Consider the following 23,597-nt stretch of genomic DNA (forward strand, 5'->3'; position numbering starts at 1 on the left):
GATTTCTCTAGGTACATAATCACTGTAGCAGTTCTACTAGTAAAACATAACTTCCTGTTAAACCAACTAAGCATCAAAGTAGTTTTACTCGGATACTCTTTAGTTCAGTATGAGAATATAAGTTTTATTTGTCACCAATCTTGGGAGATGCCGACAGAACAAAGCAACTGATTTACAGTCCTTAGACTAAGAGCCGCAGGTCGCATTAAGAAGGTGCTGCAGGTTTAACTTCAGGGGCCGTAATTGCTCTCTTTAACAGCCCACTATCACAGGTTGTGGGTGTAACAGTCATTTGCCAATACTTTGTCGTAGATATCTCTCTTTCTATGGCATCCTTCTTCTTTCAGGACATAATCTAGCTCCAGTAAGTGCCTGTAAACAAGGTTTGGGAATAGTGATTACAGAGGCATTATGGGAAGGCCAATAGAAGAAGAAGACTGATACCATGATACTCAATGATGTGGGGAAAAAACAACAACACTCTGTCAATTTGCCTGATAGTGTAAAAGTTTGGTTATCCTCTCAATAAGCGTGTGGTTATAGACATTATGTCTGAATGCATGGGCAACCCTGTGAATGTCTGGCGACCTTTTGAAGAAGTTCAGAAGAAGAGTTTTCTGGTTTTGTAGATGCTACTTTGCTACTTTAAAAGGATGCAAATCAAGCCCATCATTATAAACTCACACACGCCTGGCTGCTTGAGCTAGCCCTTGCACTACTGCTTTAATCGCAGATAGAGGGTTCTCTATGGAAATAATAATAAAAATATGACAGTGACTGAATATTTTGTAAAACAAGTGGCTGATGAGGTCTTTTCTAGGAAACAGAAATTAAGCCTACTCAACTTGTCAAAAAGTTATCCTTACTCTAATACTCATAAATAAACATTCCTCATTCAAAGACGCCTCGTTCAGAGGATTATAGAGAACCTTTAATCGCATTAGATGTTGGAAAGAAACTTCTAGAAACAGTTATAAGATTTCCAAATAAAATAATAAAATGCATCTGTCAGCAGTTTCTCAAACACGCCTGATAAAAGGAGAAATGTATACGTCCTTAGTTCTTTCAACTGTTGTTTTTTTATTAGTATTAAAACTGAATGTAGCTGCTTTTTTTCCTCTTGCTTATTTATTTATCTCTGTAGTAATGTGAAAGACCTTTTTTCCCTCCAATTTTCCAGGATGTTGAAAGCCAGCTCCTGTGTGTACTTATATGATGGCCATGGCTTTCATATTAAACTGACACATACATCTCTAATCTCTAATCCTTTTTCTCTTTCAGCTTCTCTGCAAGTGGACATCATTCCCACACAAGGGGAGATCAGTGTGGGAGAATCGAAGTTCTTTCTGTGTACAGGTAAGAGCTCTGTCCCCCCTCACATCATCGTCCAATACTCACACTGTGCCCATGTCTCCTGCCTTGCCTTGCATTGTAGAATTAAACCAAGTATAGGTGTTGAGAGGGACGGTACATCCCATGAGACTTTTCCTTATTGATTTAATCTTTTAATGATCTATTAGAAAACACTTTATTTGAATTACATATTGATTAATGTATACATATTTGTTTTGTCGTTTTTTTCTCATCCTATTTAAGAATCATTATCATCACAAAGTAGAAATAAAAAATACAAATTAATGAAAATATTTACTACAGTACCTGCTTGTGAAATTTTCTCTCCAATTTCCCAGTCAGTGCTGGTTACCTATGAAGACAGTAGTGCTAAAGACCTAAATGAACATTAAAGAGTTGATCATAAAAAAAAAAACAGTGCTGATATGTTTTCTAATTAGATTCTCTCCAAGATTTATCGCCGGGCTGTAAGTATATAGTAGTATTCTTTCAGATGAGTCATTGAAAATAGCGGCAATAAAAGCGCTAATGACAACCGTAAATTACTAAGTATTGCACTGTGTGGCAGTAATGACATATTTCCATGGTAATGTCATTACTGCACCACATTTCTATTGGACTAGCTCCCTTAAGCTGAAGCTTTCATTCTACATTGTGTTCCTTGGCTGGTGCAGAACAATCCCCAATTTTCTTCAGTTAGTATCAGAAAAGAAAATCGGTTACAGTGTATCTGAGACAGGAACTTGAAAGACCTGGTATAATAATCAGAATTTAAATGGGTCTTTATGCAGATCTCCGAGGGTAATCTTTCAGATACATTTCAAAAGCCCTTAACATTTAAGCATAAAAGGCAGCATCTTCATAAACATCCCAACGAACAGGGCTGGTAAAGGCTTCCAACCTCTTTAGTATTCAGAAGCAGGTTTCATAGAATTCTTGTAAATCTTTTTTGAAGTAAGAAAACAAAAGAAAAAGGTAAAGGAGCAGTTTCTCTTAGTTTATCTTAACCTTACTGCAAAGGTAAAGGGACACTTGCTTTAAAACGGTGAATTTGAATGACTTTGTTATCACCTTCTGGAAGGCATCAAAAGAATCTGAAGTGCAGCTTCCTTTAAAGTCTTTGTTTACAGGTAGATCGCCTGACATCCCAGCACAGCTGTGTCTGAGATACATAGCAGTTCAGAGTCAGAGTTTCTGGATTCTTCTTTAATGAGGAAAGATAATCTTTGCCGTGGCGTTAGACATTTAAAAACCAGTTCCAAAAAGTGAAAACCTCCACATTCTCTTCACACAAGAAACAAAAGTAATAATGTTTACATCAATGTTTCCAATTATGCTAGTGTTTTAGTTTCACCGAGCTCTGTGTGTGTCAGTGTTCAGCATTCGCCAGGAGATTTGCACCTCCGCATCAGTGTCAGGTAAAGCCTTGGATTAAAACACAAAAGTCACGATAAGAGTGGACCCAATTACTAGCGGGCCACTTGTGCTAGTATTGGGAGGCCTTGGTAGGGGTCAAAGCTGGTAATTACAGAGTGCTGCAGGGGCTGCAGAGTAGCTCATACAAGTAATAGGCTGTGCCCAGACTGTAAGAGGCCTGCTGGAGCTCGGGGGTTTGGGTCCAAAGAATCGCATGAGCTTTGCATCAGCATGAATGGTGATTTCTCTTTTAAAATATGGTTATTGTATGTTGGGGTTTTGGGGCAGACGAAGACGTGTGTGTGTGAGTCTTGAAATGAAAAAAGAAAGAAAGATAACTCCAGAGTTTTTCAAATTTATTTTAAAGGTGTAACATGAATATGTGAAACAGGGATTGAAATATCTTCCCTGACTTTCTTTTTTATACTCAGATAGTGGCTTTTTTTATTTTTGCATACATTACATTAAGAAAAAATAAAATATATGTATGTGTATATATATAAAGATAGATAGAGACAGGGAGGTAGAGAGTTCAAGAAGAATTTGAGATGCTCCAAAACTGCCTGATATCACAGACTGTGGAACTGTGGAAAGAGATATATGAACATTTTGCCTGCAGGCCATTTTAAACTCTGGCAGTAAAGGAAGGTTTTGTTCTCAAAGGACTGATAACCTTCCCTGTGGAGCAGATTCAAATACAATATGGACTTGTGCTTGAAAGCAAACGATAACAGAGTTGTCAAGAAAAACATTCCAAACACGCCAAAACTCTCTTTTAAGCTCATCATTTAACCATTGGGACTTCACGTCTGGAAATATTCCAGTGAAATCATGGAGTAAAGAGGGACTACAGCTGAACAGCTGACTTCGAGAGGAGCAGGGCTCTGTTGTCCATACTGTCATATTCAACAAACGGCTCCCTCTTACATTTATTTACAAAGGAACTGAGTGGCATAGCACCATGTTCAAGAATGATAAATGCTTTAATGGCAAGTTACATGTTTCATTACATCATATTATTAACTTTAAAAAGGTGAAATGTTTCTATCTCTTTTTTTTGTGTGCAAGTGTTTAGAAAATGAAAACTGCAATACAAAAAATGAAACTGGTATTGGACAATCATTTAAAATATGATCTTATTGAAAAAATGTAAATAAAAATATCAGCAGCATAGCAGACGCACCGGCATTAAACATCCATACGGTCACATTGCCTGTCACATGCTGCCACTCTTATGTCTTTTTTGTCCCCAGTTACTGGTGAAGCAAAAGATATTGACTGGTTCTCGCCAAGCGGGGAGAAGATTGTTCCAAACAGACAGGATATCTCAGTGATTCGAAATGACGAGGCATCCTCCACCCTTACTATATACAACGCCAATATCGACAATGCCGGAATCTACAAGTGCATCGCAAAAAATGGAGAGAAGGAGTCCCAAGCCACCGTCAACGTGAAAATCTTCCGTAAGTGCCACCCCAGGCCCCACCCCCAGTTTGAACTTCTCTGAGGTCTGGCCACTTTGTGTTTGATTCCACGCCCACTTAGCGAGTGGGATGTTCTGAACCTTTTGCTCCAAAGCAAAATCCGCTCCTTTTCAGCTTGCACAGACTATAAAGGTTTAAAGTTGCACTTCTGGCAGCAAACATCACTGATGCATAAAAAATGGGTACGATTAGTCAGATGTCCCTCCGCAATGCTGTGTCAGATTTTTACTGACAGATCTTGGTTTAGGGGTCCAGGGAAGAGGAGCATGTTTTCAGTTAACCTGAAGAAAATCTCTGAGGGATAGAGGCAGCGATTCTCCAGTTCAGCGCTCGGACAGAATTTAGTTTTCATAATTTTCTGTCTGTTTTTACACTTTGTGTCATACAACACAAATGCTTTGTGTTAATTTGTTTAATTATGTATAAGTAAATTGTGCTATGCCTATTTTTAGAAAATAGTATTAATGCATAAATGAAACCTGACAACAGCCTGACAGCTTCAGAGAACCGGGTGGGGGTTGGGGGGGGCGGTAAAATGAACAGTTTTGGATTGTGTCAAACTTTACACACACTTTACGTTTGCAGCACAAATATTTAATACTATATATATCAGGCATTACATTGTAATCCTATCCAATATGGCCACACAGTTATACCTGTGGCTATCCAATTGTCAAGAAATGCCATTTCTTATTATGCAAAGCCACCTTCACATTCCATACAACAGAGAAATATTAAGAAAATAACTTTATAGAAATACATTTTACATGTTTTGCAGTGTTACAGAAATGTCTTGGAAAATATATCCAAATAGATGTGAAAAAAAACATGTATTGTAATGCAATGAATTATCTTTCAGCAGCCCACATGACCTACAATATGCATTCAGGCTTTTATACATATGTTTTTCTTTTAAAAATTGGCTCATATGCCCAAAGGATGCCAATAATGATTCATGTCAAAACATCTTAGTTTTCCTGTATTGGTAATTCAGTGCAGCAATTAGATAAAAGTAAATTAGATTAATAACATGTGCAGCTTTGTCATTATCAGGACACCAATGGATGCATTCTGAACTGTAATGTTTGACATGTATAATATCTTTAATGATATTTCTCTATGAAGTTTTATCATCAAGTCCTAGAATTTACAAATGAACAGCAACAAAACAGTGCCTAATGAACCCTTCTCTTGTGGAGCTAATGAGTTATTTTATTTTTTATATCTCTTATGCTTCCTGAACAATTACAGACACTGAATATGTTATAACAAATCCAGCAGTAATGGCAATAGCACTAGGAAAATATTTCAGTGGAGAAAGGAGAGTAGTCTGTAAGCAAATGTGCAGAGGAAGGAACCATAAAAAGTGAACACAGCAAATTGGTCTGTAAACAAACTAACAATAAAAATAATATTGTGCTCTACTTTTTCTTTGCAGAAAAGCTTACCTTCAAGAACGCCCCATCCCCCCAGGAGTTCAACGAAGGAGATGATGCAAACATAGTTTGTGATGTTGTCAGTTCGCCCCCGCCCACTATAATCTGGAAACACAAAAGCGTGAAAATTCAGGTTGAGAAAGATGGTAAGACATTAAAATCCTGTGCTCTTGGACTAAATTAGGAAATTTAAGGTGATTCCCCAGAGCTGAGCAAGACATCTTTCCTTGAATCATTTATGTCGGCTTTTTATTTCGCTCATTTGCAGCAAGTCTCTTCTGTAACTATGAGACGTGGGTTTCAGAGAGCTGGAGTCTGACGGAAATGTAGTGGAGCACAGCTATGGGGCTAGTTGCATAAAACTATATTAGACTAGTCTTAATTTGACAGTTAGACTAGTCTAATGCAGGTGCATACAAATTGAGACTGACTAAGACCTGAAACGTTAGCCTCCTCACCCTCAGGCTAACTTTGAATTTAAGTCTATCTTTCCATTTACACTGCTTGTCTGAGATTACAGCGACACTGTCACTAACGTTAACAGGCGGAGTCTCCCATTGGCTCTCACACACTCCACTCTCCCGCCCCCTGGCAATCCCACAAAACATCGTGATTCCTCCCCCCAGATTTCAATTACCAATCCTGTGTCTCGTTTAAGTTTTGAGGGAGGTCCACCTCCAGTACACAGATGTTTCCTCTTAAATATTTGTTTTAGAATATTCTTCCATCGATTCTGCCCAACTTTTACAGACTGCACACAAAGTGGGTTGACTTTTCTGTTATGTTATCCCACGGGTGCGTTAGTTCAGGTTTCAGAAAATTATATATGTGTCTGCATTATATTTCAATAAACAGCACTGGTATCATCACTATTTTGGAGAAGCATCCAACATATATATATATTTTTTTCTTCTTTAAGTGTTCAAATTCACAGAATGCGTTGCGTGATTGACTAAGACCAATCTAAAGAAAGACTCTTTTATGCAATAGTTTTAGTTGAGGTTGTATGACTTACAATTATACTAAGACACCTCCATTTGTTTGGACTGTGCTCTGAGATCCTTTGTTTCCTGTTGTTGGTGTTAGTAAATCTCATATTTTGCATAATTTAATAAGATTTAACTCAGTCTTTTTTTTTCTTTTGAAAATGTTTACTGATCTATTTCTAACTTAAATACTTCCCCAATAAGAGACTGGTGGTTTGAGAAACTGTGGAAAATACAAAATCACCACAATATGCTGGCATATGGGGACACTCAAGGACACTCCCTGTGTTGATGCATTTTTTAATAGAAAACAAAATTTACCAACAAAACCCCAAATTATAGCTTTGTTTTAAACCCCAAGTTTTTTAGTTTTAGTTGTGTTTTTTAAAACCAAAAACTGCTATGTAAATGTCAAATTTGAAAGTCTGGAGTACTGGAGTACAGCTATATATTTGGTTTTAAAAACAAACAAAAATCATTTTCCACAATATAAACATTTAATGTCTAACTCTTGAACAGTGATTTATAACCCCAGTGATAAGGAACAACAGGGTCTCTGGTTTTCATTCTGTTGTAGCTCTGTTACTCAGTTGAAATATATATATTTATTTAAATTGCATGTCTTTATTCACTAATGATTTAAGCATGCTGGTTTGACAAAAGTCACCACAACTGTAAAATAAGAAAGAAAAAAAAAAGGTAGTCAAAAGAGCCACATTGTTTTGGCTGTTTGTGTTCCCTGAAGTTGGACTACATGTCTTGTCTATTGGTGTGCATGACGGTCCTTGTGATTTTCATTGTGCCGGGGACCTTGTCGATACACCAGGGATTCAGTCAGCTCAGCCTATGTCAGCCTATCAAGCCTGGTCACTTAGTCCCATTGAATTGACCTTTAGTTATATTCTATATAGACACACGTAATATATTATTATTTCTTTTTAATTGCAGTTCGTTTCAAAGTCCTTAGCAACAACCACCTACAGATCCGAGGTATCAAAAAGACAGATGAGGGGGTATACACCTGTGAGGGCCGAATCATGGCCCGTGGAGAGATTGACTTCAGGAACATCAACGTTGTTATAAATGGTGAGTGCTGTGGATCTCTCTCTCTCTCTCTCTCTCTCTCTCTCTCTCTCTCTCTCTCTCTCTCTCTCTCTCTCTCTCCCCCCCTCTTTGCATTCATTACCCATGCAATGGTGCATATGCACAGTCAAGCCACACTGCTCCCTTGCTCCCCTTCACTACCCAAGACACTGAGAGGAGGAGCACGGCAAGGCCCAACTCCCCTTTAGTCCCGACGGAGCCAGTCTGTCTCCTGCAGTTCAGCCTCACATTCGTCAATTAACACGGGCCACAAGAGAACCATAATAGGCAGCTGTGGATAATAAAGAATCAAGAAAGGCTGTGGTAATTGCACCTGATTCTGTAGCAATGCACTAAGTATTGGAATGAGAGGTGACCTGTCAACCTCTCTGTCTGTCTGTCTTTACCTTGTTGGATTCTGTCTGAAGTGATACAGCTGTTTATTTCATTTGATTTGTTTATGTTTTTATGTATTTATTATCCCAGTTCTCCCCACCATCCGGACCAGACAGCTTGAACTGAATGCCACCGCAGACATCGGGCAGTCTGTGATGCTTGCCTGTGATGCCGATGGATACCCAGAGCCCACAGTCACCTGGGCGAGGTAAGCAGGGGGATGTGTTTGTAATGTCTCTCACGCCATGGTCAGATCTTCAGGCTCACAGTATGCAACACCTGCTCAGTGTTAACTGGTGCTTCGCCAAAGACCTCCCCACAAAAACAAAGCCTCATTTGTATCAGAAGTGATTTACTTGTTATGTATTTAGTTAGTCTTTAATTCTTATTTTGATTGTAGTGTTTCTCCTTTAAATATAAAGAAAGTTATGTGCTAGTAACACATTTAGCATTTGACACCATTGCTGTTGTTCTGAGATTCCTCTTGCCTTCTTCACAGTGAAACAGACAGCAGTGATTATTATTTTTATTACAAAGAGCTTACAAAACAACAGGTGAATTGTGGTGTGTGTGTATATATATATATATATATATGAGCTTGTGTTCACTGGCAGTCCTGACAGCAGCATCAGGAGACTTGTTATAATTATTTTATCCCCTGTGCAGAATACCTAAGACAGAAAGGGAAAATTTAATTTTTAAACTACACAAGACGAATAAGCAAAGTATAATTAACTGCCTTTAAAACATGGAGATCAGTGTCCCAGAGGGATGTGGCGTTGCAATGAAAGAGACAGAATATTTATTCTGAATAAGTCTATTCTGTGTCATTGTGGTGACATACTGATAGGATGCGTCACCAGTTAGGAGACAGTGCCTTCGTAAATGTTTCTCGCAGATCCTATTTCTTAATGTAAAACCTCTCAATGTATTTATTATTGTATTTATTATGATTCCACTGCTGAAGTGTAGATATGCATTAAACATTGTTGATTGACAATCAATTGAATATTTCCTGAAAATAAACTGTCCTTTGCCTCTTGTCTGTTTTGAATGGATAGCCTGCTTGCATGTATTATAGACGGCATAGTGTCACTTCAAAAGATTTGCAAATAAGATTATTTCCAGATCATTTTAATTGCACACCTGATACCTCTCATTATGTTTATTATTGTGTTATATATATATTTTTTCATATATATATATATGAGGCTAAGAAATATCTTGCAATTTATTTTGTTAAATTGACTGTTTAAGACACTCTGAACGTTCTGCTTCATGTTAGCTACAGGTTAATGAGTTCCCATTAATCATGAGACTCTTGAATGCTTAGTTAGCTTAGGAAATCTGGAGACTTGCTTTTTATTTGCCTTGGTTATAATTTTCTCCTCAGTTCACTGTGCAGTAAAGATCATATTTTGTTCACCTCATATTTTCATTCTTTCACTCTTGTTAGTCACAGTCTCTCTATAGCTCATTTAATATCTTTATTATTTGCTGAAAAATCTCCATGGCTGTTGTTTTGTCTTGACTTTGTTTGTTTTAAGCAGTGGATTGTTTGTCACAATAATAACAGAACCCTATGTTCTTCACCTTTAAGTAAAGTATTCTGTTCTTATCTGTCGTTTGATATATATTATTTGACCAGAGATTAAATAAGGACCTGGAATAACGAAACGCTTTGTTTCGGGAAGGTGATGCTAGATGTATTTATTTTACCTGTCTTGTGTCTTTCTTCAGGAATAATATTGTCCTTGAAGATGGCGATAAGTACAGCTTTAATGAAGACGGCTCTGAGATGACGATAAAGGATGTGAAGAAACTGGATCAGGGAGATTATACGTGTATCGCAAAGAACAAGGCTGGGGAAAAGGACCAGGAGATCAGCCTGAATGTATTCGGTAAAATCAAGCAAAAAGAAAAACGTTTATTATTACATGTGGCAAATACCAAATGTATTGTAATTATGATTTATAGGTTTGAGATGGTGAAATGTGTCTGATTCAAATCATTATATTAGTTAGCTATTTTTGGGGATATTTTTTGTATTTCACAGGTTGCAAATAATAAATAATGATAGTCAAGAGAAACGACACAGTCAGAAAAGAAAGTCCTTTCAAAATGAGTCTCCCGTGACAGTGTTTCCCTCATCATTTCCTCCTCTTTCTGCCTGTGCTGCCTCTTATACTTTCAAGAGTTTCCCTCACCCCTGCCCTCTAGGTGACTTTCAGCCACTGTCCAATATTTAACGCCTGTCAGAGAAGGGAAGAGGTGAGGGGGAGAAAAGCACTGAGGTGGCTGTAGCATAGCAAACACAGAAAGAGCAGTCTGGCATAAAGACAAAGAGAAAACTGCTCTGGGTTTGCTTGTCTGTTACTCTCACAGTGTGCGTAGGTATGGTATGTTACCTGTCTTTAAAGTGCAACATAACAACCCGAGTGTTCAGTACATGTGCTGTATTCTCCCAACAGTGAAACCCAAAATTACCTTCTCGGAGAACAGATCTGCCACCGAGCTGGATGAGCAGGTCGTGCTGACCTGCGAAGCCACCGGAGACCCCATCCCCAACATCTTGTGGAGCTTCGGCCGACGCGTCTTCACCGAGGGAGAGCAGGTATGAGCTCTTGACTTCAACATAGTGCTGGACAGGCAGAAGGGGAACAGAGACCTCAGCCCAGCCTGGGCTTTCCCCCCTGTGAAGAAACTCTGCTGCCAGCGAAAGAACAAACTCCATTTTCTTTTTTGTTTTTACATAAATATATACATTTATGGTGATTTATAAAGTACGTCTCTAAGCTAGCACAGCCTCATTTTTAACATTATTCCACATCATAAATGAAAACATTAAAGAAAAAAAAACAATAAGACAATAAGTGCTCCACATGCAAACCAGCAATGTGACTTTGTAGAAGAAGTCAGGGTGACATTACTCTGGTCATTTCATTCCCATGGTTTCTCCCTCTGCAGGAGCCCCTTAACAGGATCTATCAGGTATGAAATCAGACTCTGTGTCAGGTACAGTAATTCAAATAATAAATTGATAACGTAATAAAAAATAAAATAAAAAAAACCCTGATAGATCAGATAATTGAGAGTGAACCAATCTGTATCAATATCAGCTACTCTACATTTTTCAACAAAGAACAAAAAAAAAACATATGAATGGCATATCTATAAATGAACACCCTAAAGTAGACAAAACTGTTGTGATCTTATCAGGGTTCATGAGTTTGAAGTAATAAAACAGCAGTAACCTTGCATGATCACCAAATACCTCCCTACAAACCCTAACTATAGATGGGAAACTGTCCGAAAAGAAATTGTGCTTTTTCTTTGCATCTATAAATGAAGTGAAATGAAAACAGAAAAATAAAAAAGATGAATATAAACCTTTAAATATCAAAAAGCATCACCAGGGTCTATCATGCTTTATCTTGTCATACCATAATCATCATACGTTTCCAAGGGGGGCTAATTCAGGACTCTGGAGAAGCCCCCATGGCATGCTGAAATCAATCACACAAATGTAGCGTCCCATTGCTTTCAAGTCAGTCATCTTAAAGTAATGCATTTAAAAAAAAAGGAAATAAAAGTTCCCTCCATTTTTGTATTCTGTGTACGCCTGAATTGTTCAAACACAATCCAGCTTTAACCAAGACAAAAATAATTAGCAGTTTCAGGAGCCTGTTTGGGTTTCTTTGCAGAAGCAAGCAAAACCAAACATCATCCAAAAAAAATCATACAACTCATTGTGCACCACCCTTCCCAGAGCCGATCAGAGTTTCACCTGCCAAAGAGAAGCAGCTTCTTTTGTTCACGGGCAGCTCCAAAGAAAAAAGAAAAGATTTCTCAACCACTGCTAATTATTTTTGCATCCTTCACTTTTTCTTTGGTCTCCGTGTCTTGCTAACAGCACTTGTACTAATCACCACTGCTTTGGGTGAAATGGGGTTGGCAGGGCAGGTTTGGGAGCAAGTCAGAGGGTTGGCAACTTTTGCAACCAGCTTCAAACGCTCTTTGATTGATAGAAATGTTTTGTAGTTCTCGACATCTGCCTAGTCAAAATGCACAGGCTTCTACAATAGCTTTTGGTTCTGCTTGTCGACCCATCTGACCGCCCCCACCTTTCTACGGTTATGATTTGTTATTTATTTATCTGTTGGTTTGTATCTCAGCAATCCCATTTCCCTTTATGTTTGGAAACACCAGCTTGGATCAGTGCATGAAACATTTATGCCATTTTTGAGAATAAGGAAATGAAACGAGTGGCTTGAATATGAGAATAAGCTTGTGACACAAACTCATTTATTTCTTGACTTAAAAAAAATGGTAATAGTAAATAACTGATATTTTACCTCTTTCTCAGAATGCTGTTTTTCCCTTTAAATTCCCTGTCCCATCCATTTATCAGAACCTACCAATCTATGTCTTACCTGCCATCAGGACCAGGAGAGTCTGAATGTAACCAGACAAGTACAGTGTTACAGAAAACTTTTCTTTTTTTGGGGGAGAAGTGGGTTCAATTGTGGTCAGCTCAATACAGACAGAAACCCCAATGTTTCCAAAGAGAGAAACTTTAATTCTCTCATACAGACTCAGCCTTTATATCTGTGACTGTTGTGTGGCTAAAGTCCACTGCCTTTTCCTTTTTAAGTCAACATATTATGTATGTTTTTATATATTGGAAAGCTGAAAAGATTCAAAACCTGCACTGCTCTCCTTCTTTCTGTCTTCTTTGAGAGGTTTTGCACACATTACCTGTGAGAAACTCAAGGCAGAGAATTATATTCAAGAAGCCGTTAAAATGAGAACTGTCGTTTTCCTCAACAAGCAATTTTGTGGCCACACAGCTTTGTGTTCCTTCTGGCACCTGAGGCTGATAATGAAGGATAATCCTGAGGAATTATTTAGCTCTCAACCAGCTCGGAGACCCATATGGATCTCCAGCTCAGAAAGCGTTATGGAACAATTTTCCTGAAAAGTAGGCCTACAGCTTACTTACGTCTGACTATAAAATGAGTTTTTCTTAAGAGCTCTGGAGTCATAAATGAAGGTAAAACTGTGCAGGTTGAAACCCTGATTTAGGCCCTTTTTGTTTTGCCCTTTTTGGCTCCTTGTCACGTTCCTGATCCCTGTGACAGGCCTTGGCTTTTCGCAATACACTGTGGGAAGCAATGAACGAAAAACTGTGGACTAGTTTTTTCAGCGTTTCAAGCTTTTTCCCAAGGGGTGCCTGTTCAAATCGCCATAGTAGTTATAAAGAACAAAGCAAACGAATCAGTGACTGGGAAGGCATAAGGGGCATATCAAAATTATTATTACAACTGAGGGATGAAGAGGACTCCACATGATGTGTGCCTATGAAGGTTACCTTATTGTGGGGTAAGTCTGTGGTTTGGTTTCACACCCTCAATGATCCATCCCAGCTATGGATTCCCAGGAGAGGTTTTTTTTTGTGCTGCTGCTGATCTCCATTTAAATTCCCTGCCGAGGAGCGGATCAAGCTTGCATCAAAGCAAACAGGCACAGTTGGGCTGAATGGCATTTCCTGGTCTTGGACTTTTTTGTGTGTTCCAAAGCTGAGGCATGCTGGGAGAAGAACCCTGCTCTGCTCTCTGACACACAGCGCTGCACTGTCTTAATGGGCATCCGGTGGACAAGGGCCAGATTTCCCAGCCATTTCTACTGCATAGACACCAGAGAGTGAATGGCAGATTGTCCTCAACAGCAGCCCTTGTTGAAATTAACATAGAAAACAAGAGGATGTTTATTTAAAGTTAGGCGGCAGAGGGGGATGGTCTGATGGCAGTGAGAAATTATCAAATTAGATGTTGTTGTTATTTTGTGGTTTGCTGTAGGCTGTGCCCTCTCCCCACCCTCCCACCTTTCTTCTCTTCTCCGATTGGATCCAAGCATGTTTTACTGCATGTTTACTGCACAGATAGTGGGTGAAAACAGTTGCCAAAATCCCTGTTTACCAAGGCTTGCAACCAGCAGAAACCAGTGCTTTTGTTTTTTGTCTGTTGTTTTGTCTTTGCCGAGCGCGTCCGGTGGTTACTGTGTGTGCTGTGTTGTCGCCATACTCTGGTATTGCTGTTTCTATGCCTCATACTGTTACATCCTATGTACATACGACTCCATGTGTCCTACTGTCTTAAAAGCTGTTTTTTGTTTCCATGTTTGAATTTAAATTTGGACAGCAGTTTGCCAAGAGAAAGAAAATATAGAAAGAAAAGGGAAATAGTCAAAAGGCCAAGGCATAGCTGTGGACTGTGGACTGTGGACTGTAGATGTAGACTGAACCTATGTGTGCACCACAATGTGTAAGTAGAATGCGTTGAAGTTAGAAAGACTCTTTTGCCTAATAGACCAGTTCAGGTTAGAGTTGTCCCTGAGCAATTGAAACTGACAGGATTGTTCACTGTGTGACAGCCATTCATTTATACATTGCTGCCTAAAAGATGCACTGCTGTAGCATTATACAGTGGGGAACCAGGCAGGTTGATGCAGAATGGCATCACTGCTAAGTAGCATCTCCACTCTTGAGTGGGCAAATCGGCAGCTCAATGAGGTCTATTTTAATTGACGTTGAAGATGGTGACCTATGTGTTGCCATCTACAAAAGGCATTGCGTGCTAAGCATCTCCGAGGTGTCCTGTCTTTATTCATGATTTAGAAATCCAGTCAAATTGGGGGGGATATAAATGTGTGCATTCCTGGCATATTGCAGCTTCAATGGTAGCTGTGTTTGTTGCCAGAGTAGGATTTTAAGATGTATCTTTCTTTGCTTTCTTGGGTTCCCCATGTCGTGGCATTTGCTGTTGGTATTTTGCTGGATCAATGTCCTCTAGCAATACCTTAGTAAAAGTTCAGTTTTAACTAGAAGTCAAAACTGGATACTACTATATAACCTTGATCTAAATTCTTCATCTAAATGTTTAAACATAAGTACGTACAATGCCAAAAAAGTATTGAACCAGACCAGAGGAAAAAGTAACCATAAATTATCAGGTGGAAAAAAATATGTATTTATTTTTTTTTTTTTTAGTACTTTTAGTGCTCATGTTTAATACTGAAACTACATTTGCATGGTATTCCTTAAGATAATATTTATACACTTTGCACTTAATTTAAGAGACATTGTGTTTTATGATTTTCCTGACTTCAAGTAAGACTTAAAATCTTACATATGTGAAATAGACTGAGCGTCTCTTTAACGTTCTCTGAGTGGGGGAGGAGATGCATTTCATGAGAAGAACTCCTCGCGCTCCCTGTGCTAATAAACAAAGTGCTGATCTGTCACGTTTTTTCCAGCACTCGCCTCGATCGCAAATAACACTGCATTATGAATGTACCCAGATTTCTGGACAAAAACAGGAATGGTGCTGTACTAGCGAAAACACAAAACAAATTTAACACCCTGAGGAAGCTGATGAAAGTCATTGGCCGTCAGAGATAAAAGGGGTTGTAGAAGAAGGTCAGATAATTGTATTTTCAGCTAAAAAGTATTTTATCCAATGTTTTTCTTCTTGAGGGATAATAAATGCCCTACTCATTGCTTCACATAAAGACTCAGGAGCTAAATGTAATCTCCATCATTAATATTAAATATTTAAACTCGTTGTGTAAAGGCCACTAATGTGTTTTATGTGCTGTCAAAAACAAATACAAATGGTCCATCTAGGTTAATACTTTGTGAATAATGGCCTCTAGGGTGTGATGCAGAGTCTAGAAAATGAATTTATTCAGTTGCAAAACACACCGTCACCCTAACAGCAAGGCTAGCAGCAAAACGATTAAGTTTCTATTGTTGCTTTGCGTTGTAGGTTTCTTGTTGTTGTTGTTTTGTTTTGACTGGGTACCAGACCTTTATTTCAATCTTTTAATTCACCATTTAAAAAAGAGAAATAATGAGCATGATAATCTGAGACTAAGACTGAACAGCTTCTAGGTGTGGAAATGTAGTCTAGTTCAGGACATGTTTGGAAATGTACGACATAACCAGTTGCTTGGCTCTTTTAACAGAGGTCACTAACGTTCTCAGCAATACTAACATCACGGCTGCCTGGTCACTGATTTGCTGCTGTGCCAAGGGTCACACAGATGTTTTGACTTTGAAACAGAATGTGCTGTATCAATGATATCTATATATGGTACATCTGTGGAGAGTTGGTAGGACATGTGTAATCACACAGTCTAAATGGAACATGTTGGCATTGCTGTAAAAGCTGTTCTAGGTAGAGTAGGTTCATAACCATAACCCATGTGTCTCTGGAGCATATTTCCATTCTCATCTGCCATGTATGTCTCTTTAATTTATGAGTGTTGTGGGTATAATTATTATAACTACTCACACATTCATGCATATTCATGATATCTGAAAAGAATACATAAAGAATATAATTTTAATGAAATGAGGCCTAAAATGAACCAATTAGTTGCTATTATTACTCTTTTTAGTTTGAACTATATATCTAAAAAATAAGGGGACAATAAAACATTTATGTGACAGATATTTGTAGTAATGACTACAGTGCAGTATGCAAATCACCCAACAAAGATGTTATGAAAATGAACTAAAGAATTAGTTTCTAATGAAAGTTAGTCATAATTCATTCAAGTATCACAGTCAAGGTTTGTTAGCCCCAGGTGAGTTGTCAAAGAAAATAACAACCTTAATTTTTAAACCAAATTGAGATTAGTTATTTAAGGCATGATTAAAATAAATAAAATAAAACGATCTGTACAAAGGATGCAGATTTTAATGCTTATCATCTGTTGAGGTTGCTGAAAGCGTGAAGTGAGTCAGATTCACTGGCTTGCTTCAGGTTAAGAGTAATTGAATCATTTATAATTTGCTAAAAGGCACTTTTTCTTTTTTTTGTGAGAAAACAGCATGCAGGGGACGCTGTTCTTCTGTAATGAGCTGCTAATCTTTAATGCTAAATTATTAAATAGTTCCCATCGTATACAGAGAATGAAAAGATATTTAAATGTTTTGATCAGTTGTCAGCTTGCATTTTACTCCATGTGGCAGATACTTTATCTTTGAAACAACCTGGCTACTGCAAGGCAGCCGTGTTTGGAAAGTCACTTACTTCTGCAGACTCACAAATATCAAACAGAATCGAATATTTCCTATAAAATATTAAACAATCCTTTCAACACTTTAAATGACCTTTAACTGTTGTTTTTTTCCATGCAGTTATGGAGGGATCTATGAATATTGGGCAATAAAGAAAATAATAAAGTTTCACTTTGGTTACACTTTGAAAACCTTAGTATTAATGTATTAAATTCTGACCTGCACGTTTAAGTAGCTGTAGTTCTAAATTGCTATTTACTCTACTCTACAAGTAATAATTTACTTTGTTTCTTTATCAATTAGAACATGTATTTTAGGAAGCTTTCGTAAATCCACTGTTGAGGTTGACCAATATCCATTAACTCGAGTAGATGTACAAATTAGTTGATGGAAATACACTCAGCATATTTGACAGTGAAAAAACTAAATGTTTGCATTCCTAAATTTGAAAAATATTAAGAATTCCAGCATTACTACAGCAATTGCATAATTACTACAGTTATAAGCAATGGTGCTAGTAGTAATAACACAATGTGCTCACATTAAATATATCATTTACAAAACAGCACAGAATTGCCATTGCTGATGTATTCTGAACAGAGCAGCTCCTTAGACTTTCCACCATTGCTGTCAGCCTGTTGTTGTGCATTTGTACTGCCACACCTATCAGACTGCTCATATTGTTTTTGGAAGCACTTCCTCCGCACCTGACTTCGTCTCTATAAACCCTCTGGGACATGTGTGATGCAGAAGCTCAGCCTGTTCATTATCAGGTGTTATTCTGCTATCGGCAGTTTGGATTTCCAGAGTCAGGCCAAAACAAATCAAAGCCGATTGACCTACCTGCAAATCTCAAATTACAGACTCTTATGTGGTAGGTTCATTTATCATCAGAAACCACTTCTTAGTGCTTATTAATAAAGATGCAACCGAGTACAAGTTTGTAATTTGCAGTTTGCAGGCACTTTCATGTTTTGGTATGGCCCAAGCCTAGATTTGAAGGCTTTCTTTTTTATTTCATTTTATTTTTTTGGTCAATCAAAATCATATTAGTAATAAAATAATTAATAATAATAATAATAATAATAATAATAATAATAATACTATTATTATATAATTTGATTCCTCTAGTTAAACGTGAACTACAGGTGTGCACATTTTAAGTTTTGTTGCACTTCAAAACGCTATATATATTGGGGAATCCTTTAGTGGAACTCTGGTGTTTATTAGAAAATAAGAAAAATGCATATAAACCTCTATAGCAGCTGTCTATGTTGACCGTTAAACATATTCGTTTTTGCTACTCAGGGGTATGTATCAATTCCCCCTGATGCTCATCTGTTGAGATATATATATATTGTTTCTTACGAGGAAGCTTTGATTACCAGGTTACCTTGAAAAGCCTCTTTATTTCATAGAGCAATCTTAACTTTGACAATCTACATTTACATTGACTAGCTGCAGCTCCCCTGCATTAAAGCAGAGATATTTGTCACTGGTCATCCTCCAGTGCATTGCGATTTTCACTGGTTATGAAATGTTAAATTGCCAATCTTGTAAATTTAGTAGATATACTTTGATCTTGAAAGCTGCACAATAAATTCAAATTTGTTTTGCGAATGGTACAGGGTGCCTGCGTACCACAGTGCTCTTTCATAGTGACCAAATTTGCACATCTGTAGGTTTCACTTTTCATCCATCATACAAAAGGCATTCAGGTGAATAAGACTGCATGCTGCCTTTCCTATGTTACAGTATTTGACATGGCGTTGTACGTGTCATGGTGCTTCCCACAATTTGGCACGTCGGTATAAAATGCAAGCTGGTGGCTTTTGTCATTATGAAAAGGGTTTGTTTAAATAATATTAGAGACATATATCTATATATAGTACAAGTTAATCTTTATTGAGACTTGTGTTAAAGACGTAAAGAGAAACATAAATCCTGAGCTTGTACCAATGTTCCTGTTAATGTTTGAATATGCTTATTAACATGTTTCTTTTTTTAATTAAAATACATGCATCTTTTTTAACATGAGCTCATTTCACTGGACTAGAGCAGGTAAAACGTAATTTATGAGTGCAGAATTGTGCATGTGCATCTTCATGCAGTGCATGTCTTCTAAACTGTTTAACTAAGCATTCATTGTTAAGGACTTTTTTTTTTTTCTTTTGGCCTTTTTTGTTTTTGTTTTTCTTTTGTGTTTTGTTTTTGTGTCTGTTTTCTCCAGGCTTCATGGACTCGGCCCCATATACACAAGGTATGGCTACTAAACATGTAGCCAGACTCTCTAGATACTAATGTTTAGTATAGCACAGGGCTTTGTTCACAACAGAATGCAGTGTGGGCTTGCTCCTGACGAGATTTGTCATGCAAAGCCTCAGGTTGGTCCAGCTTGGTGCGAATGAGCCGTAATCAAGGCGAGGGAATGTTCCTACATGTGTCAGATTGAGTCTACCCCCCTCTATTGGTCACATGCCGCGTGATTTACAGCTCCCCTGTTCTTGTATTGTCCACCAACACCGTGGTTTTCGGGCCAGTTCCAGTTGACTGGAGAAAACACAGGGTTACGCTCTCTCCTTTTTCTGGGTGCAAAGCTGGGCACACATGGCACTTCTCCAATAGGATCGAGCCAACTCTCTATTCTGCTGTAACCATGGTCACAGTGTTCTAGAATTGCCTAGCTGCAAACTAACTCATTTAACCAGCTCTGCTTTTGACTGCTGGGGAAATGTTGAGGGAGATGATGTTATGGTTTCGCATTAACAACTGTCATTTATGTATTGAATTACTTATTTTCTGGGGGGATGGGGTACTAAATTAGCACAGTGTTTTCTTAAATGTAAACATTTATAAATTGGGGTCTTAAGTTTCACGTGAAGGTTTTTGTGAAACACTGAAACAGTGACTGTGTTTTGATGTAGTAATACATCTGCCTTTTCTTCTAGCAAATTGAATCGGCTGCTTTAAACCGGTTGAAACAGGTGATTTGCACTAACTTCAGGCGATTCCGAACTGAAATGTTGATTATTGAAATGTATGCCTTTACTCCACAAATGTACTGACTTTACTGAATTTATTTTTAGTTATTTAATGAATTAGGCACATGAAAAGTGAAAAGAGTTCCATAATTGAGTAGATTCGTTTTATGTATATAAAAGTCAGTCATTTCCTTCCATAGCATTAACATGTTACTTCTTATTTGGTTATGTTTGTCTTTTTCATTTCTTTTTTCAAACCCACACTGAGAAGTTGAGTCGGAACGGCTGTTTCACTGGAGCTCTTGACTCCAGAATAAATAAAAGCTTAGACCCACCCGCCAGTTTTTTCTCTTCCAACACTTGATGGCACCTTGCTTGACAAGTGATTCCTCCTCCTACCTAATGCAAACCTGCAATCAGATTGTGTTTTTAATGCGATTGCAATTGGCAGGTGGATTTAAACTGATTTGTTCAAGGCTAAAAGCCATTGAAAAACAATTATTTATAATAAGAAGCTATTTTTATTATTCTATATATTTTTTTAGTTGTATGTTATATCTTAAGAGTTATTATGTGAGGTGTTTAACTCTGTAATTGGAAAAATATACATGTGACATCTCCAGCAGCCTTTTGTGACACTTTGGGGAGTAAAACGCAATATTTTTGTGGAACCTTTGTAGTTACTGTTTTTAAAATAATACGTTGTCAGCTTCTCCGTTGCCGTTTACACAGTTCTCAAGGTTATTGTTTACATTGTTAAAAACAGTCTTACAGGGCACCCGGCAAATAATATGAGGTATTCACATTCTAATAACCTACATTGTGTCAGATATAAAAACCATTGTAGTGAACTCACTTTGGACTTCTAAATGAGAGATGAGCTGTAGTCTAATTTGGTTTTTGGTACACCTGCATTTTGCATTCATGTTGCACAAGACAAGGGGACATGGAGACACATACAGGAATAATGCGAGTCTTTTTTCTTTCTTTTTTTTTTTTTTTTCGATCTACAGTTTCTAAAAAGGTGTGTTTTTTTGCTGCAGTGTACCCTCTGCAGTGTTCATGAAATGGGGAGGGAGTAAGGAATAAAAAGGACTTCCAGCCTAATGTTACCATGCAGCACTTGGGTGAAAATGGGGATGTATTATGAGGTTTCATTGTTTGTTTTTTGTAGTAAATTACTGGCCTCCTAAAAATAAAAAATACAAAAAAGATAGATGGTGTTCTCATCCCCTAATGGCATAATTGCGGTTGTTCAAAAGTGACATTGTAATCTGACTTCATTTTCTGTAATGGCTCTCCCCTGAGCTCCCACACTAATGCACCTCTCTACTGATTCTCCGTGCAATCAGGGCCAACGGAGGGCCCCGTTTGCTCGGACCACAGCGGCGTTGGGGGGACACAGCACCTTGTACAGCCCCTGGGAGTGATACAGATAGTTAGAGACTGTGTATTCAGGTGTACTAAGTATGAATCCAGGTGTTGGCAGGAAAGTGTAGAGTCCTCTAGATAAGTACTTGATTTCCCCATTAAATGATTTGATTTGTTGTGTTTTGAAAAATACCTTTTAAAAGAAAAAAATTGAAATGAAAGTGGAAAAATCTATGTATTATTATTGTGGATACAGAGAGATCAATAATAATGTAAGGTATCTGGTGTGGTTCTGTATGAGAAGGAGAAGATATATAATCAGTTTATTTTGAAAGGGTGTTGAACTGGATCGAATGGTATCTTTCCCTGGCCCTGAGTATCAGCCATCCTAACCAGTTGGAGGCCAACTAAATTGTATTATGAAGGCCTGCCAGCACACCTAAGCACTTTCCATCTGCAGGACGGTGAGAAAGGGTATGACCCATCACTCAACAAACCATTTATGACAGGGAGAAATAGTCAGGATTTCACCATTACTAATGTGCAATGTTGTGACGTGTATCTTGGCTGTGTTGTTGTTGTGGTGTGTATTTTTTTTAACATAGCTGTAGGGTTTTGTGATACACTGATTCAAGAGTAAGGCCTGTTTCTTTATGTGTCTGAGATCTATAGGAGAGTGGCAGACAGGGCGTCCACTGAATTAACTAGTGCATCAAAGCCATGCCATGCAAGTGAATTGAATAATTGTTTCTGTAACGTAGACCTGTTGAGAGAATAAAGAGAACCAAACAATCAGCCTCTCTGAGGGAAGCATTATTAATTGTTCACGCAGTGTTTGTGTTCTCTTCCCATCTCTGTGAGTCCTTCCTTTCCTAGTAATGAGGACATTAAATATAGTTAGGTAGGTTGAGGAATCAGCATCTTAATATGATATGTATATATGATATGATCAATGTATATGTATATTTAAAGTATATATTTAAAAATAGATATACATCTGGAGCTGTTTTGTTTTTGTGTGTTTTTTGCATGTGTCTTAAGTGTCTTTAGCTTGTATGTAAATTCATGTTTAAAGTAGACATGAATATATGTATGCCATGTGATTATGTCATGTGATCGTCCGTGCATGTAGATGAGTTGGCCTTGTGACACGTAGTGTATCTTGTCATGGATCACTTCATGGAAATGGATAGGAAGTGACAGAGATCGTTGTGTAATGTGCAAACACGTTTCAGATTGAAGGATCTTGGCTGAATAGGTTTTATGACCCAAACTCCCAGCAGCGTGCGGCCAACCCATCACAGTTCAGCAGGTTGTGGCTGTGCAGTCTCACCTTAAAGGGAATTAAGACATGGTATTGATTTTGGGTTGAAAGATCTGTTAATTTTTGTCTTCCATAAAATGAAAACGCCTGGCTAAACAAATGCAGGCCCCTCGTGGGCTTCTCCAGCTCAGCTTTGCGTCCATTAGGTCACTGCACTGTTCTCTATTTAAACAAAGCAATGGAGTCAGCTCCACTCATTGGGGAAATATATAACCATAGGCTAAAGGCAAGCTTCTGCACCTGATTTCAGGAGAAATTGCTTTCCCTGGGTGTTTAAGAGTAAAAGCTGGAAGATAGGCTATGCAAGACGATAGCACAGGATCATGTTTTATGAGGCCTTTCAGTGCTGTCATAAAGGTAAATGAATGACATGGGATTTAACAGCCTGTGTCATCTTTCTTAGTCATTCGTCAGTAGAATATGCCAGCCAGTAGCCCCTGGAAAGATCTGAATGTGATGAATTACATTCTACATAGGCACTATTAACTACGTCAATACGTAAACATTTGACCGAAACAATCCTCCAAACAGGGTCATAATTAATACTTTGTGAGGCCGATGCCAGTTGCATTTCCCTAAGTGGTGGAACGACCTTCCCACTGAAGTCAAAATAGCAGAGTTTCTGACCGTCCTCCTTCCGGCTGTTACTAAAGACACATCTTTTCAGACTGTACTTGTAACT

At 38.0% G+C, this 23,597-nt stretch overlaps 1 protein-coding gene across 7 annotated transcripts in view; it reads left to right on the forward strand.

The window, feature by feature from the left end:
- ncam1a (neural cell adhesion molecule 1a) overlaps positions 1-23,597 on the forward strand; it is a 226,591-nt gene that overhangs the window by 153,652 nt on the left and 49,342 nt on the right. For 3 of the 7 annotated variants that reach the window (XM_066708365.1, XM_066708392.1, XM_066708409.1), the window contains exons 2-11: positions 1,282-1,356; positions 4,023-4,232; positions 5,692-5,835; positions 7,624-7,761; positions 8,245-8,362; positions 9,895-10,055; positions 10,626-10,768; positions 11,122-11,145; positions 19,470-19,499; positions 20,188-20,223. In XM_066708365.1, coding sequence (XP_066564462.1) covers positions 1,282-1,356; positions 4,023-4,232; positions 5,692-5,835; positions 7,624-7,761; positions 8,245-8,362; positions 9,895-10,055; positions 10,626-10,768; positions 11,122-11,145; positions 19,470-19,499; positions 20,188-20,223 — 1,079 coding nt within the window. The remainder of the gene's footprint in view (positions 1-1,281; positions 1,357-4,022; positions 4,233-5,691; positions 5,836-7,623; positions 7,762-8,244; positions 8,363-9,894; positions 10,056-10,625; positions 10,769-11,121; positions 11,146-19,469; positions 19,500-20,187; positions 20,224-23,597) is intronic. The other 4 variants (XM_066708383.1, XM_066708401.1, XM_066708418.1 and 1 more) reach the window with 2 other exon arrangements.

This window comes from Amia ocellicauda, chromosome 1 (genome assembly GCF_036373705.1).
Source record: "Amia ocellicauda isolate fAmiCal2 chromosome 1, fAmiCal2.hap1, whole genome shotgun sequence".
Taxonomy (NCBI): domain Eukaryota; kingdom Metazoa; phylum Chordata; class Actinopteri; order Amiiformes; family Amiidae; genus Amia; species Amia ocellicauda.